The following is a 20,266-nucleotide window of genomic DNA, read 5'->3' as shown; positions in this document are numbered from 1 at the left end:
CCCTGCTGTAGGTGGTGGTGGTGATTATTTTTTTTTTTGTTTTTTTTTGCTAGTTGTTTTACGTCGCACCGACACAGATAGGTCTTATGGCGACGATGGGACTGGAAAGAACTGGGAGTTGGAAGGAAGCGGCCGTGGCCTTAATTAAGGTACAGCCCCAGCATTTGCCTGGTGTGAAAATGGAAAACCATTTTCAGGGCTGCCGACAGTGGGGTTCGAACCTACTATCTCCCGAATACTGGATACTGGCCGCACTTAAGCGACTGCAGCTATCGAGCTCGGTGATTATTGTTTTGAGAGGAAGTACAACTAGGTAACCATCCTCTATATAACACTCATCAGAAAGGAAAAATGGAAGGGGTCCGACACTTCGAAAAATGAAGGTATCGGCCAAATGAAGCCAAGGGCCACGAAGGGCGTGAAAATGAAAGACTCCCTAGCCCTCGCAAACCTAATAGCGTCGGGGTCGGAAAAGAACAAGAGTTGACCAAGAGAGGTCGGATAGGAAAGATGAAAGTGAGGAGCCTGGTACAAGTAAGTGGAAGCAATGCCAGGACTCGGCTGAGGGCACCATGGTCTCCAGCCCACGCTCCAAAATTCATAGCCCCTGGGGCCCCTTTTAGTCGCCTCTTACGACAAGCAGGGGATACCGTGACTGTTATTCTACCGCCCCCACCCACAGGGTATTCCTGCTGTAGTGTCACTGCCGAATATTCGATATGTTCGTATTATGTTCGTATTTTTTTCTAGTAATTTCCCCATTTCTTCAACTAATGTCATAACAGTCTACTTCTTGTCGTTCTCCATGTCCACAGCAGCCATGAGTTCCGTTTCATCATACAGTATTTACAACCTCTTTGGGCGCAATTTCACGGAAATACATGAGCGCAGTTTTCCGACGATCTTTTTGAGCGCAATTTCTGTAGTGTTTGTAAACAAACCTTCACAAGCTCTGCTTTGCTATTCTATTTCATTTTATTTCGTAGTTTTCGGTTCAGTGCGAGTTACTTCTGTGTTTTCATTATTATTCCATTGATTATACGCATGCTTAGTACAGTGTGTGTCTAAATATAGCATCTTCACCTCATTACGAAAAATTATAAATGAAGTGATGCGAAATTTGTAGGAAGATGAAAGTTACGAATCTCACTTTGAGGTTGGTGAGAATGAACCGACAGATTCTGATTTGGAACGTTAATCAGCTATCTTTTCGCATCAAATATCAGAAAATGAGGTACATTTTTTCTAACCCTCACCAGCGCAGAATCGCTGTTTAATGTTCATTTGTCATTGGAGATGTAAGTCAGTTCTTGGCGACTGGTACCAGCTGATGTGACGTAATTAGTTCCTGGTACCAATTTCACTTAGCTCCTAGTACCAACTTTGGTCGGGATGTTTGATTTATTCGTGGTTAGTTGCTACGGTCATAAATACATTCATCGTTGCTCTGGTAATCAACAAGGTATTGTTAAACATGAATGTTGTTCCAACATCGACTCCAATCCTCAGACCGTAATATAAAAAACATGGCGACCGAAGTGGCCGAAAATATCACGTACATATTATATAAACGGCGGTAAATTAACATTATAAATGTAACATCATAGGGAAAATCACTTTTACACGTATGAAAACGCTTCGCCAACAAAATCACACATGTATTCTACTAGAAAGATACCAACAAGCTGATTATTTAGAAATTTCAATTAATCAAATAACGCTTTTTCTTAGATTTCACTTCGCTGGATAGATGAAAACACATGATAAAACTGTTAAAATTATACTTCTAACATAATTTTGAATGTTTTAAAATAAATTAAGGTACGAAATTCCTCGATTTATTCCCTCTCATGAGAACTCTGAAACACCATTTGTTGCCTTAGTTTTGAAGTGGTGGACAATTTCTTAAAGTCAGCACCCAACGAATAGGAGGTACACCGGAAATAATAATGTTATTGGCTTTACGCCCCACTAACTACATTTGTTACGGTTTTCGGAGACGTCGAAGTGACGAAACTTAGTCCTGCAGTAGTTCTTTTACATGCCAGTAAATCTACCGACACGAGGCTGACGTTTTTGAGCACATTCAAATACCACCAGACTGAGCCAGGATCGAATCTGCCAACTTAGGGTCGGTCAGAAGGCCAGCGCCTTAACCGTCAGTCACTCAACCCAAGTACAACCGAAATGATTATGTTAACCCAATGAACGGCCCTGATAATGTCAACATAATGTTGACATATGGCATAACAGCACTTCACGCAATGATAGTAACCTTAGTAATGAAACGTTCAGACACTAAAGATATAATAGGTTTTTACCCATTAAAGAACATGAGTGCAAAAACTCTATTGACTAAACATTGATATTTAACCACATGCACGAGCTTCAGTTCGGCGCAGTCTGCTTGATAACAGATAACCACAGCATGAATCGGAAGGTGTTGGTAGTGTAAAATCATACGTTACAAACCCAGCTAATCCCTCTAAGTCACTATTTCTTCTGTGTAACAGTACACAGATTGTTACAACTGTCGCACTTATAAGTTCTAATATACTCCAAGATCCAGCCAAACATTTCCGCAGGCAAAGCACAGATTATTGTAAAATAAACTTTCATTTAAACCACTCGACACTTTGAAGCACATAGACACTGACGGAATAACACAATATCAATTATATTCTATCTAAATTAATATTTTTTGAGGAACACGAATAGTTTGGAAGTAGAGAAATAGCTTCCCTAACCTCAGACTTATTCTCAAAATGATGTATGCAGTTTTGTCATGAACTTCAAAATAATCATGATGTATATTCCTAATCCGTTTCTATCTTAAGGTTCTATTCCGTAGGAAACTTAAGAATAGTTGTATGAGAGGCATTGCCATAGATAGACTAAAACCTGGTCTACCTAGTGCACTCATATTCTTTAATGGGCAAAGACATGATCAAAACAAGCATATTCTCACATTACTGCGTATAATTACAGATCGTATGTGTCCACTGACTCATATAAATACACTCGCACGCTTATATTCTACAAGGAAACTAACATTTATGATCAAATTTCATAAAATTACACAGACTACATACGATAACAACAAAACAAAACAGACCCAGATTTCCAACAATTCCGCCTACTTGATTCGCCATCTTTGAACGATCGATAGTAACATTAAGGTCTGAGGACGTGGGTTCGAACCCCACTGTCGGCAGCCCTGAAGATGTTTTCCGTGGTCTCCCATTTTCACACCAGGCAAATGCTGGGGCTGTACCTTAATTAAGACCACGGCCGCTTCCTTCCCACTCCTAGCCCTCCCCTGTCCCATCGTCGCCGTAAGACCTATCTGTGTCGGTGCGACGTAAAGCAAATAACAAAAAACAAAAAACAAAAAAAAAAAAAAAGGTCTGAGGATTGGAGTCGGTCTTGGTTGTTCCGTACGGAGGTTGCTATGTCAGAAGTACTGATTTTCGAGGGTCCGGCTAGTAAGAAAACCATTGGTCTGTATATGTTAGGTCCGGCTAGTGACCAAACCATTGGTCTGGATATGTTAGGTCCGGCTAGTGACAAAACCATTGGTCTGGATATGTTAGGTCCGGCTAGTGCAGACCATTGGTCTGTCATCAAGCAAATGGGGTATGGGGGCGTAAGCCCCCACGTTAGGGCCACCAAGCGGCTTTAAGCCTCTCTATCTTATTCATATTAAATCATAAGTGGCGCAATGTATGCTTTGCCGTGTTGAGATCCGTAATTATTGCATCGCTACCTCTCAACTATTTAATCATGTTGTTATTTGTCTTTGGTATTCATATTTAATCCTGGCTGGCGGCGGCACGAATGGACTCTGCCATTAGTTGAAGAATTTTTTTGCTAGTTGCTTTACGTCGCACCGACGCAGATAGGTCTTATGGCGACAATGGGACAGGAAAGGCCTACGAATGGAAAGGAAGCGGCCATGGCCTTAATGAAGGTACAGCCCCAGCATTTTCCTGATGTGAAATGGGAAACCACGGAAAACCATCTTCAGGGCTGCCGACAGTGGGGTTCGAATCTACTATCTCCCGGATGCGAGCTCACAGCTGCGCGCTCCTAACCGTACGGCCAACTCGCCCGGTAGATTGAAGATTTGCCCTCTGAAACGTCACTCCCATACTTCAAGACAGCGAGATGTTATTATTCTTATTAATGTTATATGCTTATTCTTTCCATTCTTCCTCCGGACTACAACGATGATTACTTTGTCGGTTACAGTGCCTCATCGTTTTAGGTCTTTTTATATCGACTAAGTTGGTCATAACTTCTCGCTATCTTGGAATTATGGGAGCGACGTTTCATTGACATAATCTTCAACCAATGCCAGAATCCATTTCCGCCACCGTCAGCCATGATTATTATGTTAATTATCCTGGTGAGGGTTATAAAAAGTTTTACCGAAAATGACAGTCATGACGAACCTACCATAACAACGTCGTCTAAGGTCACGCCTCCAAATGATTGCTTGTCAATACATTTTCCCTAACATTTTCAAGAATATACCTCTCAGAGTTATGAAAAGTTTGCTAGTTCATTACAGATACAATATTGACAATCTGTATATCTCAGTTTGTTTGTGACATATTCCAATTTTGTGTACACGAGATCGAAGGTTGTATTACTATTTTGAATTTAGGAATTTGCACTTTATGAACAGACTGTACATTTTTCTAGTCAAAACATTACGCAATTTCATGTCACCACGGCATTCCTCAGTGTATTAGCTTTACATCTATATATATAAAATAAGAGTTTTGTCTGTACATTGCTCAGAATTTGAAAATAATGGTATTTCTGTATCAGTCATGTCCATAGTAACAAGAAAATGCACTTTTTACTTTTCCGTAATTTCTGTCTGTCTGTCTATCTGTATGTATGTATGTACACGCATCACGAGAAAACGGTTGAAGAGAATTTAATAAAAATCGGTATGTGAAGTCGGGGGATGAGCCTCTACAATCTAGGCTATAAATCATTTTACTCACGCTGAGTGAAATGGTAGTTTAGGGGAAGGCCTAAAATTTAATTCTCAACTATTCATGTTATTAGTGGTCTAATGAAAATCGGTATGTGAAGTCGGGGGATGAGCCTCTACAATCTATGCTATAAATCATTTCACTCACACTGAGTGAAATGGTAGTTTAGGGGAAGGCCTAAAATTGAATTCTCAAATATTTATGTTATTATTGGTCGTATTTTAAAGAAAATGGGTATGCAAAGTTGGCGAATAAATTGATACAATCTAGGCTGTCAATAATTGTATTCACACTGAGAAAAATGGTAGTTTAGGGGAAGGCCTGAAATTTAATTCTCAAATATTGTTGTTATTAGTAGTTCTATCTTGATGAAAATCGGTATGCAAAGTCAGGAAATAAGTCACTATAGTCTAGGCTGTAAATTATTTTATTCACGCTGAATGAAATGGTAGTTTAGGGGAAGGCGTAAAATGTAATTCTCAAATATTTCTTATTAGAGGTGTAATCGATGAATGCTACATAACTAAGGTTATATAGTATTAAATTTCCTATTATTCATGTCTTATACTTTGTTACCGTACTGGCTATGATCAAAAAGATATTCATAAATTTGGATTTTTGTTACTGAGTCCATATCAGCGCCGAGTAGCGAGAAAATGGGTAAACAGTATTTAATGAAAATCGGTATGTAAAGTCGGAGAATAAGAAACTACAGTTTACGGTATAAAATATTTTACAAATCACAGAGTCGAAAGAAAACTAAATGTGTAAGCCTACAATAAAGAAAGCTCATAACATTGATCAACAATAACATTACATTGACCATTGTTTGTCGTGATGTGCTTTGTGTCTTCTGTTGCCCCTCATCTCCGGTAGATAGGATTACTGCTGCGTACAGAGTATTTTTTTATTTGATTTATGTCGCACCGACATAGATAGGTTTTATGGCGACGATGGGATAGGAAAGGGCTAAGAGTGCCTTAGGCCTTAATTAAGGTACAGGCCCAGCATTTGACTGGTGTGAAAGTGGGAAACCACGGAATACCATCTTCAGCGCTGCCGACAATGGGGGTTCGAATCCACTATCTCTTGGATGCAAGCTCACAGCTGCGCACCGTTAACCACATGGTCAACTCGCCCAGTCGTACAGAGTGTAACAGCCTGACTGAATATTGATGGGAAGTAGCTGGGGAGTTAGATAACTTTCTTCTTTAGCATGTCATTCCCCTGGTTTATAAATTTTCTGATACTACTGGTACGTAACACACTGGATCATCATAGCATTCGGGCTATTCAATCCCTACTCTGAGGCACTGATTGGAATGAACAGTGTGCATATTTAGCGGAATAATGGCAGATGAGTGTTCATGGCAATCTGCGGCCTGGTCATCCTAGCTCTGGAACTGTGGACTATTGGATTGGCACCGCAATCTAACCGCAGCACTGTTCGTTAAAAGTGATGAAACGTGCGACTTTCCATTTGAGCGAGTATTTTATATGATAGCATTGCTTTTAATCGCTACATTCATACTTACGTTTTAGTAATGACCTATGTTGATTTCAGTAAGGAAAACCACAAAGTCAGTCTTTCTGAGAATCCCGTAGCAAAGCACGGGTACATCAGCTAGTAGATAAATACAACTTTGTAGATTTATTTCGTATCTTGCAGATATTTTGTATTTTATTTAGACACGTAAAAGTTGCTAAATATGGCTGCCACCACAAGATTTAACATTGCCAGTTCTAGGGTTAAGTATAGTTTGGTTCTTTCCATTGGCCGTAGGCTGTTCACTATCACGTTGACTCCCAAGGGAGGCATGCTGTGTAATATGCGGAGCAAGTCGGAAGGAAATGTATGCTTGGGAGTTTTCACCTTCATCACCATTATCTGTTGATTGTTCCAGCTAACCGTGTGCGGTTCTACACGAGCCTCTATCACCATTCTCAGTTTGTTCTGTCCATCCACAGTTGTTTATCCATTATATTATAACAATCGCACAACGCTTTTCAATGTATTTGAAAATGCATTTCTCTCAAACATTACGAGGTCTACCTTCCTGTAAGTCTGTTCAATGTACAATTACGTGTTCATGGAATTGTCATCCCGCTGGAAGTTCCCTTCGATAGTACCTGAAAGGAAAGAGTAAGCTATTTGCTTTACGTCGCACCGACACAGATAGGTCTTATAGCGACGATGGGATAGGAAAGGTCTAGGAAGTGGAAGGAACTGGCCGTGGCATTAATTAAAGTACAGCCCCGGCATTTGCCTTGTATAAAAACGGGAAACCACGGAAAACCATCTTCAGGGCTGCCGACAGTGGGGCTCGAACACTCTGTCTCCCGATTACTGGATACTGGCCGCACTTAAGCGACTGCAGCTATCGAGCTCGGTGGAAAGAGTAAGACCGGAGTCGTCCCGGCCTAACTGAAGGCAGGTGATGCCCTATCCCTGTGTTGTGTTCTTCGTCTGGTGTCTCAGTGGATTTTCGGAAAGGCGAAACTTGGACGTTCTTATTCTGAAAGCACCCCGACGACACTAGAACTTCATCAGTAGGTATACAAAAGCAGGCTCTCCGATGAATGTTGAGAGTGTTGTCGTGGTGTGGAGTTTAGAGTAGCGTTGGAACTGAGAGAGTGTTGCTCTTATGTAGAGTTTGGCGTAGAGTTGTGTTTATAGTTGTCTTGTCGAGTGATATGAATTGAGTATTTCAGTGGGTTGACCAGTCACGTGAGTTGATTTTGCAAGTTGTCAGTCTTCTCTGGAGTCGAACCAAGTGAACAGCAGCTACGAGCTCAGCTACAGGGTATTACTGGGTGGAGTGACTGGTGCGTTCGAAACGAAGTAAAAAGTTTGACCTGTCAATAACAATTACGGAGGGATCGCGCATTTAAGATAAATACCAACAAACCAGAGAGCGCTGTGAGAACAGGAGACTTTGGTAAATAGTCACTATTTGGTAAAGTATTGTCGTTCACTGTTAAGTGCACTCATGAGCAATTGAAGAGATACCTGGCTAGTGGCTTGTAGTACCCCTATCGCCTTGTTGACAGCGGCGTTGCGGGCTGGCATGCACTCCACAAGACACCGAAAGCGTCGAGGACCATACTGAACCATGGTCGCTGCTCAGTCTCCCATAATCCACGAAGATTGGTTGGAGCAGGTCTAGGGAACACTTACCACATTGGACAGCATTCCAGATGAGCTCCTCGGGGTCAAGGCGAGGCAAGCATTTTCGTACCCGTGGAGTGCTTATCGAACCAGTCAACCGCAATTCGGGAGCAATGGCCTGGAGCATTACCTTGCTGCAGGTACAGGCCACCTGCAGGGTGCTAAAGGCGAACAAAGGGATGAAGATAATTTGCCAGCACGTTCCAATAACGTACACGTCTTGGTACACGATACGGTGGCCTTTGAAAAGCCCAGTCCCTTCAGAGATGGAGTTACCCATACATCTGGCGCCGACAATCTGGCCGCTATCAAATGCAGTGATGTCTTATTTTTTTTACCCATTCTGGAGTCAACTGTTACTCGGTAACTGTTAATCAGTGTTACAAGGTCTGACGTCCCCGCTGTTACATGTCACTGTCCTATTACATTCGCTGCGCCAAGCACAGTGTAATTTCCTTACGGCAGCTGTCTCTAATTAAGCAGCTCATGAGCGTATAATTGTGTGTTTGCGCATGAGTGGGTACTAATTGGGTCATCCTAGATTAAATAGTCCAATAAAACAGTCAATGTTTTATTAGTAACAGCATGCTTTTCCTGTAAGCAGCCACAGCCATTCTCTTCATATGACCGTGCCACTGCAATCTCTTCAGTTCTAGTGTTTCATTCAGGCCCAGTCCGACTCGTTGGCTGAACGGTCAGCGTACTGGCCTTCGGTTCAGAGGGTCCCGGGTTCGATTCCCGGCCGGGTCGAGGATTTTAACCTTAATTGGTTAATTCCAATGGCACGGGGGCTGGGTGTATGTGTTGTCTTCATCATCATTTCATCCCCATCACGACGCGCAGGTCACCTACGGGTGTCAAATAGAAAGACCTGCACCTGGCGAGCCGAACCCGTCCTGGGATATCCCGGCACTAAAAGCCATACGACATTTCATTTCATTCAGGCCCCTTTCCAATTTAACTTGCTGTCTTATATTTTCATTTATTTCATTCATTTTGTGTTTTTCCTACACAAGAACAGAGGAACTTGATTTCGGTTCCCAAGAGTCGAAGTTTGGTTGGTCCGGTCAATGTTGCTTCTCCCAATCTGGAAGTGAAGATTAATACAAGATATGTTTTGTACAGGGTGATCTTGAAGGCTGTGTTAATGTTTCATCCCAAAGCGTTCGACAAACGGAGTGGTAAAATTGGGAAGTTGCTTCTGTTTTGTTGTCGATTTCCTGTTATGATATTTTCTGAGAAAACGAAGCTAAATAAATACCGTATTTAAAGTTGTTGATGGTATCTATTTCATCACTTTGGACTCTCAAATGGATTGTTTCAGAATTCCTAGTCATAACCAAGCCAACTCTCCACGTTCGGCTGATGATCAGTGCCATTATTTTAAATATATCTTGGCTTGTGACTTTCTTCCGTTTCTCCCTATATTTTTACACCGCCGGTAAACATCAAGGCATTTGTTGTTTGGTCTTTCCTTGAAACTGCTTCAATTACTTCATACATTATAAAAATGAAGAGAAATGGAAACAGACTACTTCCTTGTTTTGTTTCAAAACAATCAGATCGTCTTCCCTGGATTTTTACACACTTCTTGGTTTCTCGATATACTTGTATTATTAGAGATATAATGTCTCCTGACAATTTCTTATGTCTTCAACATTTCCACATACTTCTGCGTGGTACATGATATTTTGCCTTTACGCTGCTGTCCCGAAATACGGTTATAATTACTTTCTCTCCCAATACTTTCCAAAGAGCATTCATGTAGAAAAATGAGATTTATGGTTGATCTACTTGGTCCATACCCATGTTGCTTTTTTTTTCTGAAATTTAGGTGCAATTTTTTCTTCAAGTGCTATGCTGGGTCCCCCGAACGTTGGTTGTCACTATGGCGAAGGTGTTTCTGTCCTCCGCTAACCTGAACAATTCTCCAACAGAGTGAATTCCTAACCCCTCTTTTATGTTCTGAAGCTAAGACATTTGTATTCTGCCACGTACTCGTCTGCCTCCTATACTGAGTTTCAGTATTAGTAGAAGCGGCTGATATTTTTGACCTCTAAGCACACGTCCCGGTCGGCAGATTTTCTGTATTTAATGGCAGACAAGAACTGAAGATCACATTTGCTCTTCTTAGGACACCTTCTTGCGTTACTTTACCAGTCCAGAGTGTTTTCAACATTCTTCGATGTATTCACATTTCGAATTATTCTAGTTCGTTCATGTTACTAACCTGTATTAAGCTATATGGATGGACACTGAAGATATCATTTATTACCAGTAGATGAGAAAGAAATTGATAACTCACTTCTCTGTACTTTCCGCTCATTTCAACATTTCTACAAAGTTGACATGTAAAAACTGTGAACAACTAGTGGTTGGAGAAAATATGACTGATTCGTACATAGATGATATTGATAGCAGAGGGTTAATGGTTCCAAGTGACATGCTAATAAGTGTCGCAAACATTGCGTTCAGTATCATGAACAAAATTGTTTTCAACTCCTACGAAACATATATTACCGAGCTCGATAGCTGCAGTCGCTTAAGTGCGGCCAGTGTCCAGTATTCGGGAGATAGTAGGTTCGAACCCCACTGTCGGCAGTCCTGAAAATGGTTTTCCGTGGTTTCCCATTTTCACACCAGGCAAATGCTGGGGCTGTACCTTAATTAAGGCCACGGCCGCTTCCTTCCCACTCCTAGTCGTTTCCTGTCCCATCGTCGCCATAAGACCTATCTGTGTCGGTGCGACGTAAAGCAACTAGAAAAAAAAAAAACATATATTCTTATAGATTGTGTGAATCAGTACAAAGAGTTAAACAGACTAATAGTGCATATAATTACAAGCTTTGAACTCAGTGAAACATATTAGAGGACCTGTATATGTGGAAGTAATATTGCTCAAGGAACATAATAGTTAGTGTTTTCTGAAACAGTTTGCCTTCAAATTGTGGGAAGAGACGCAACTATATATTTCTTATCTCTCTAGAAAGGAGTAACTTCTACAAGAATATTTTTTTTTTTTTTTTTTTTTTTTTTTGCTATTTGCTTTACGTCGCACCGACACAGATAGGTCTTATGGAGAAGATGCGACAGGAAAGGCCTAGGAATGGGAAGGAAGTGGCCGTGGCCTTGATTAAGGTACAGCCCCAGCATTTTCCTGGTGTGACCAAGAAAACTGAAAATGCTTCGATAAACATACAGAGGTATGCAAATTTACATTAATTTTAACAACCGATATTATTTAACTCGTACGATAATTGCGGGTCCGTTCATTGTTATGCATTTGATCTAGATGGTTAAATCCCGATTCACTTAAATTACAACCAGAATACAAAGGGATACGTAATGGGTATTTTTCCAAACATTTGCCATTTTTACATTATTTTTATTTCTTAATATTTCAAGTTTCTTTATTACGGTGCATTTATTAATTATGATCATATATCGTAATTACAAGCGAGTTGAAATATATATATATTGTATATTACCTCATTTCCTCTTCTTTGCCTGGTTTTGTCAGCCGGTAGAGGGTGGTCTGTTCGGAACATGGATCTAACTAAATATCTAAATTTAAGGTAGGGCAGGAAACTAACTACGAATTCGTGAATGAGAATCAAGAGTGTTGGGTGGAAAAGCTTTAATATTGAAAACATGAAATTAAGATAAAAATCCCCAATAAACCAATTATAATACCAATGATGTACACATTTATACAACCACATCCATGATGTTGCGGATCTCTGCCCGTGAAAATTAAGGCTCCATTAAATTTTGAAACGTGAAAAAATATTAAACATGGTGCGAGATTGTTTAAGAAATAAGTTTGAACACAGTAGATGTAGCTGTCGTCATTTAAAACATTCAACTACATGAGATTAGGAATGCAAGATTCGCTTATTATTTACTCTTATAATATTATCCATGGATAGGGAGACAAAAATAAGAAAACACACTATGGCATCGGACCGTTCTACTACCCTCAAAAGATCACTAAATTAACTGTGGGTGCGGCACCATTATGTAAAACCATGAGGATTGAAACCCCGTCAACCTCTGAAAATCTCGAGCTTTACGACAAATGAAAATACAGAACAAGACAACACAAAACACACAATAACCAAACAAGACACTTACATAATATGCTTTCCATGGTACCTGGGATTAAGACACTTGTCCCGTATTAGTAAAAACCGATTTGAAATCTCCGCCAACTGATTGCTGTGGGATCATTGACCTGCTGTCCAGCTCCATGGCTAAATGGTTAGCGTGCTGGCCTTTGGTCACGGGGGTTCCGGGTTCGATTCCCGGCAGGGTCGGGAATTTTAACCATCATTGGTTAATTTCGATGGCACTGGGGCTGGATCATCATTTCATCCTCATCACGATGCGCAGATGGCCTACGGGAGTCAAATCAAAAGACCTGCACCTGGCGAGCCGAACATGTCCTCCGACACTCCCGGCACTAAAAGCCATACGCCATTTCATTTCATTGACCTGCTGTTGAGACGGCGGTCAGGAAGGCCGTCTGTCTCCCTCACTACAACACAACATTCCTCGCTGCAGATTTTAACCTGGTCGGGTAAGTCCCCTCATAGCTGTCATTCGACACATGGTTAAAAAGGGTTTGCTCACCTCTCAATTGGGGCACAAATTTATCTCCATTGTCTGGGGGAGGGGGGAATTCACTTCATTATGAACTCTCTTGTCTCGCTTTTTATTACATAATCACAAATTTGTCTGATACAAATTCCCTCAGACATCATAATATATAACTGCCTATATTCTCTTCGGTCCAGGCTATCTGAAACTATTACTTCATTAATCTCATTTCGCAGCCCGACGTCCACAGCTCGATTCACGTGCATTGCCATGCGTTACCTTCCGAAAATGTTCCCAGAAGAAACTTTCTGACTCAACGGTGAGAATGAGACTTTCACAGCGCAATCTGCATAACTGAAAATTCATGCCTTCTATATATGACAGGTTCCCTATTTTTAGGTTGGCTATTCCTCATGTTAATGATCTCCAAGTTCGATACTACATCAGGCACTGTGACCCTTAATTTCTGCATGACCCTATTACCTTTAGATTCTTTCTAACAAGATGAACAGAAATGACTTTAGCTAACATTACCGTGGATCAACAACTCATCAATTATTACCCTAAACTCCCCAATATCTAATATCTAATATACATTTAATATCCCCATTCTAAAGCATGCATGTTCCTTAGCCCTATTACACTTACAAAGCAATGAAATTTCCCTTAAGGCATTAACATTTACAGAAAACGCGAATTCCAACTTTCCCTAACCCATGCTAGAAATATGTTCAAACTTATATGATATGGTGAGAAATTCACTCATCTTTCCGGGCCATGCAGCGTAACTTAGCACATGATCAGACTAGCGACGTCCGAGGTTGCAGGTTTTCGTCTCGACTCCAGGCTGGGTTCCATGATTGATGTCATCTGCTTGTAGGACGCTCTGTTGTCGTCAGAAGATCAACTTGAATAGGAAAATCTATTCGTTGTGAAGTCTCGTTACTGAGTACTGTAATGAGAGCGGGTTATTTCTTCATTTCTTCCAATACTGCAACTATGTGTTGGAACCGTTCTAATATACCGTTCCAATAAGTTAGGCATTCTAATTGAAGCTCAGTCCATCTTTACAAGCACTTAGTCAACGCACCTTTATTTGATTCACGAGTCACTAGACTTTACAGCCCCCTGTTCAGTCCCGCGCACTTACACTTTCTTCATCATTGTTCATATTTCTATGATTAACTGAAATATACCAGTGTGCCATACAGTTTTACTTAATAATTTTACTCTATTGTCTCCAACGGCACAACCCCAATACTGTCTTTGTCCAAAGCTAGATTTCGGCTACATGCACAGCACCACGTTCACTCGCACCAACAGCGAGAGCGTCTCATGGACCCCTTCTAGCAGAAGGAACGCTCCGTGAGTGAGTCTCCAGAAAACAGACGCTACCTTCCTTGTGTAGAGCAAGCTTCGGTTCCCATGGTTCGTTAAAATGTGAATATAAATTAGCTACAGCATAACTATGAGATATTATCACCTAGAGGCTCTCATAAAATTAAATACCGGGCGAGTTGGCCGTCCGCATAGAGGCGCGCGGCTGTGAGCTTGCATCCGGGAGATAGTGGGTTCGAATCTCACTATCGGCAGCCCTGAAGATGGTTTTCCGTGGTTTCCCATTTTTTCACACCAGGTAAATGCTGGGGCTGTACCTTAATTAAGGCCACGGCCGCTTCCTTCCAACTCCTAGGCCTTTCCTATCCCATCGTCGCCATAAGACCTATCTGTGTCGGTGCGACGTAAAGCCCCTAGCAAAAAGAACAATTATTCTCTGTTTTACATTCGCAGAATGTCCGACTCGCTGGCTGAGCGGTCAGCGTACTGGCCTTCGGTTCAGAGGGTCCCGGGTTTGATTCCCGGCCGGGTCAGGGATTTTAACCTTAATTGGTTAATTCCAATGGCACGGGGGCTGGGTGTATGTGTTGTCTTCATCATCATTTCATCCTCATCACGAGGCGCAGGTCGCCTACAGGTGTCAAATAGAAAGACCTGCACCTGGCGAGCCGAACCCGCCCTAGGATATCTCGGCACTAAAAGCCATACGACATTTCATTTCATTCGCAGAATACGGCTAACTGGCGTAATATGCAACTGACCTTCATGCCATACCTCTCCTGTTATCTCGCGTGTTCCCTCTCGCAGGATGGCGATAGGTAATCCCGCGACTTCTGTCTCATTCACAAGGTTCTCCCTCGTGTCGAACCATGCCCATGAGTTTTGCTGCTACAGTGAGCGTTCGCGTGCCTTTTCTCTTCTTCATACCTCGGTGACTGAGAATAATGCCAATCAAGCGTTAAATGATGACCCTAGTACTTGATACAGTCATCATCATCATTGTTGACCAACTCCAGTTCCCCAGGGTGGTATAAGAGCCCCTTCTATTCTGTTCGGTCCATGATCCATTATTCATTCACAATCCGCTCCCAAACCTGACTTTTCTCCTCTACATCCTTATTCACTTAGTCTGTCCATTTCTCTCTAGGTCTGCCCACTGGTCTCTTTCCCCTTATTTCTCTTTCATACTCCATTTTTGCAGACCTATTGGCACTCATTCTTTTCACATGACCAAACCACTTCAGTCTTGTCTGTTGGATATTCTGGAGTAAGGGGTCTTCTAGTTCTACGTCTTCTGTGTTTTTTTCATTCCTGATTTTATACCTCCTGGTCTTCTGAATCATTTTGCTTAGGAACTTCATTTCTGCTGCTTGGAGTTTCGAGTTGTCCTTTCTTGTTAATGTAGCGGTTTTCAGGCTGTATGTGAGGATAGGGGTGTAGTATGATTGATACAGTGTCATCTTGTTGTTTTTTTTTCTTTTTGCTATTTGCTTTACGTCGCACCGACACAGATAGGTCTTATGGCGACGATGGGACAGGAAAGGCCTAGGAATTGGAAGGAAGCGGCCATGGCCTTAATTAAGGTACAGCCCCGGCATTTGCCTGGTGTGAAAATTGGAAACCACGGTAAACCATTTTCAGAGCTGCCGACAGTGGGGCTCGAACCCACTATCTCCCGATTACTGAAACATCTTGGTTTTGAGTGGTACTTGTTTATCCATAGTAGCTACCTTACTTGGAGGTAAAACTGTATTACTTTGCTTATTCGACCGTTTACTTCATATTTAGCGTCCGGCTCCGTGGCTAAATGTTTAGCGTGCCGGCCTTTGTTCACTGAGGTCCCGGATTCGATTCCCGGCAGGGTCGGAAATTGTAACCGTCATTTGTTAATTTCGCTGCACGGGGGCTGGGTGTATGTGTCGTCTTCATTATCATTTCATCCTCATTATGACACGCAGGTCGCCTACGGGAGTCAAATCAAAGGACCTGCACCTGGCGAACCGAACCTGTCCTCGGACACTCCAGGCACTAAAAGCCATACGCCATTTCGTTTCATATTTAGCTTATCCTTGGACATTATACTACCTAAGTACTTAAATTCTTTGACATTGTCCAGCTTAGTGCCATTTAGCATGATTTCTGGCTGCTTGTCACCCTTCTGTACCTTCAACACCACCGTTTTAGCCTTGTTGATGTTCAATTCATATCTCTCAAACTCCTGACTCCACCCCTGCAGCCTCTCTTCCACATCTTTCTCTGAGTTACCCCAAATTACTACATCATCTGCAAATGCTTTAAAGCCTTGTTTCCCCTTCTATTTTAGCGCCTTTCATATGGTATCCATTACAATGATAAGTAATAGGGGTGACAAAGCACTACCTTGTTGTACTCCCCTTTTTGTCTCAAATCAGTCTGAAAGTCCAGAACCGACTTGTACACAGCTTCTGGTTTTCTCGTAAAGCACCTTAACTTTTGAAATTAGACTGTCTCGAACTTTGAGCTTTCTCAGACACTCCCAAATAAGCTCCCTTGGTATGCTGTCATAGGCCTTTTCAATGGCAAGGAACAGTAGTATATATAAAGGCTTCTCTTTTCCCAATGTTTATCCATTAGCATCCCGACAGCAAATATAAGATCTTTCCAGGCCTAAAGCCATGTTATTCCTCTTCTAAAAGTGGTTCTACAATTTCTCGTAATCTATCCTCTATATTTTTTCCAGAATTTTTAGTCCATGAGAGAATAGAGTGATACAGAATTGGTACATTTCCGTCTGCTGCCTTTCTTGAATATAGATTATAATGATGATGATGATGAGTCAGTCAGTCAGTCAGGACATGTTATTTTATACATATAGATGATGCGTGCTGTGAGTAGTCTTGACGTTCTATTCAGTGGTACAATCCTAGGGGATGGTGACTCGACGGCCTTCAAACTGGTTCAGGATTCCAAACATTATGTAAATATAACCAAATTGGAATGTGTTGGTCACGTTCATAAACGTATGGGGACAAGATTGAGAATACTAAAATCAACCATGAATGGAAATAAACTTAGTGACGGTAGAACATTAAAGGAGAAGAACAGATTGACTGATTCAGTCATTGACACTCTCCAGAATACTGTGGTCTGGTAGACAGGCAAGATACTGATAATGTGGAAGCAATGAGAAATCCTATACATGGCTTGTGTCCTTCAGGGGTAGACAGCTCGTGCAAATATAAAAGGAGTAAAGTAATAGGGGAGAAATATAATCATCCCCATACTTTGTCACCAGCCATTATGGACGAAACCAAGCTAATATTCAGGGATCATTCGACAAAAATCTCCTGAAAATACGCCTGCACAGTAGGACACAAAACCCAAACGAATATGTCAATCGTGTCATTTGGAACTCCCTAATCAAAACAGTGTTTATGGGTATCAACAAATTTCAGTTTGCTGTACATGGTAATGTTTCAAGTTTTAACCAGGGAAACATCACAAATTGCAAAGTTCTGCAAATGTTAGGGTTGATTGCTGGGTGTCGAACAGGGTGCGTAGTGGCCTGATAAGAATAAGATCTGCTTAAAATGCCATCAAAAAATTAGTTCTTCAGGACAGAATGGAAAGTAGAGGTGCCAAGAAGGAACTACAAGAGGAATTTGAAGAAAATCCAGAGAATCCAACCTACGGCCCTGGGATACATTGATGTGCTACATTTGAAGTCTGTTTCCCTTAAGTTTACTTTTTCGATACCAATGGTGCAGTTTCTCAGCCAAGTTTGAATTTTGGGAGCTTTAAATGTGTGCGACATACTTATAAATACTTAAAACAAAAGTGTTTAATTTGTCTGTATATTAGCAATTTTATTACCGACTTATTTTGAACATTATAAACATCATGCCCACGATATTCCACTATAAAATGTAAAAATTTGAAGTGTCTACCTTCAGTGGCTTCAGAATAAAAGTACAATACAAACAGCAGATATTATCATTAAAGCATATGGCATTCCCTATCCCCTCAAGATATCGGTATACCGATTTATTATAAGGTTAACGAACCCCATAATATCTCATGTTCAAAAGCAGTTTTTCTTGTAATTTACAATCGCTTTCATAATATTTAACTTGAATGCGCCCAGACTACATGTATTGACCAAAACAGTCATTTAATCAACGGAAAACATATCACTTATTTTTTATTGTATCTGGTGTTATGGCTATGATCTCAGCGAACTAGCGAGGAAGGGGAGAAGCATTCCTACCTCTAACAGAGTACCGGTACGCCGTGGGTAGTCCAATATTTTCAGTGAAAGCGGCACAAAGCGTTCAGTCGGCCGAGTACTGTTAACGTTCATGATCAGGGGCGTAACGTTAGGGCCTGCAGGGCCTGCAAAGCAGGCGGGCCCGGGCCTTTAAGGAACCCCGCAGACTCTTACAAAAAATAATAATTATATTAATAATTCTTGTGAATTTCAATTTATGGCCAAGTCAAATCTTAATAAATTATTTCAGTCAAGTAAACACTGGAATTGCGCTTCGCTTAATCGTATGGGCGCGTGATGTAATATATTAATCTATGCATTTTCTAAGTAATAGCATTTGAGTGTATGACTCATTCACACGTGCGGAGCATGAGTTAATATTATTTTTGGAAGGTTTATCAGAGATCGTCCCACGCACACGCGTCCTGTAAGCCCTTCACTAAATGGAGATAGGTAATTTTAATTTAATTTCCCTGTGATGTTATTGATGAGTTGATGACAACATTTGGATGTTCCGACCAGGACGACATCAACTCCAAGCTCGCATGCAGTTATAAGATCCATTAAATATTTTCTTTGACATTTTACAACAATGAATAATCCCTTTGTTTACATACATTGAAAGTATATTCCATTACTTCTTCCTGTTGTGATTGTATTAGTTATTCATAGGTTTGCGGTCGCTTGATACAGTAGCGGCGATTGAGAATTAAAAGTGCGGGGGCAAAACATGTACAGACAACAACCAGTACCCGGGTTTGTTAGATATACTAGACAGGGCAAGGGAGTGTGAATATAACGACATTTCGTGCGAATTTCCGCAAATAATTTTGTTAACAATTAAATAAATAAAGGAAAGAGCGGATAAGACAACAGGGTTTACATATCATTGCTTTTTTAACATTCCTTGTTTTAGGTGAGTAAAATGGAATGAAAATGTAATTTTCCTCCACAAAGTGGGGAGAGACTGACCCCTCACCCCCCTTTATCGCCGCTACTGGCTTGATAGGCCGTGGACCTGCGGGGCTGTTGCGCCATGAAGTTTAGTTTTATTCATAGATTTTACATTTTATTTCAGGGGGTCCGAAGTTTAATTTTTTGCAGGCGGGCCCGTATACCATTCGTTACGCCCCTGTCGATGATTACAAGTTCAATAAAAGTATCATTATCACTGAACAAAACCTATTCGTACAATCCATCATGTAATAAATACTTATATCAACTTCGTATATTATAAACATACAGTACACTTTAACATATTTCATGAGTTGTTCTCAAAAAGAGTTAAAAATATCCACGTAACGTCAATATACATGATTACGTATAACTTACACAAGCAATGAAAATACATAAATAATTGTAAAGGCATATTGTCTGCATTGTGATATTACTTGAAGGACACAACAAAGCTGCTGACATTTTTTCGATCTGGTATGTCTGCAACAAAGAGGTCGGAATCTTCGATGATCCATACGGATGCGCTTGCGGCGTAGCGGATTAAATACAATACCGCCCTTCCTATGATTTCCGTCCTGAAATCAAACATGAGATAAATATAAGGTGCATTTATGCCTAGTCTTACGAAGCTAAAGAAGACTATGTTCATATCCTGCAGTAAATTCTCAAAAATGTTGCTGTTATGTAAATAAAGCATACTCGTCTTCACACAGCCCATGAAGTCCTTAATAATAATAATAATAATAATAATAATAATAATAATAATAATAATAATAATAATTTTTATGACCTCAATTGCCGTGTGGAAACATTCGGTTTTGACACCGTGTAGGCTGCCTGCACGATAATTTCGACGTTCTATTTTAATCTACCAGATGGCAGAGTAAATAGTATCTCTGTTGAGCGATCTGTGGCTGAATTTTAATGAATTTTGTCAGGTGAACACAA

At 40.9% G+C, this 20,266-nt stretch overlaps 1 protein-coding gene across 1 annotated transcript in view; it reads right to left on the bottom strand.

Moving 5' to 3' along the window:
• Window positions 1–19,743: 19,743 nt before the first annotated feature.
• Window positions 19,744–20,266, bottom strand: part of LOC136874865 (15-hydroxyprostaglandin dehydrogenase [NAD(+)]) — a 91,569-nt gene continuing 91,046 nt past the window's right edge. Inside the window, exon 6 of the mRNA XM_067148553.2 lies at window positions 19,744–19,893. Within this exon, the coding sequence (XP_067004654.1) occupies window positions 19,749–19,893 (145 nt within the window). The 3' untranslated portion in view covers window positions 19,744–19,748. The remainder of the gene's footprint in view (window positions 19,894–20,266) is intronic.

The sequence above is a fragment of the Anabrus simplex genome, chromosome 5 (genome assembly GCF_040414725.1).
Source record: "Anabrus simplex isolate iqAnaSimp1 chromosome 5, ASM4041472v1, whole genome shotgun sequence".
Lineage (NCBI taxonomy): Eukaryota > Metazoa > Arthropoda > Insecta > Orthoptera > Tettigoniidae > Anabrus > Anabrus simplex.
Note: the sequence above shows the minus strand (reverse complement) of the source record. Positions and strands in the feature narration are given on the sequence as shown.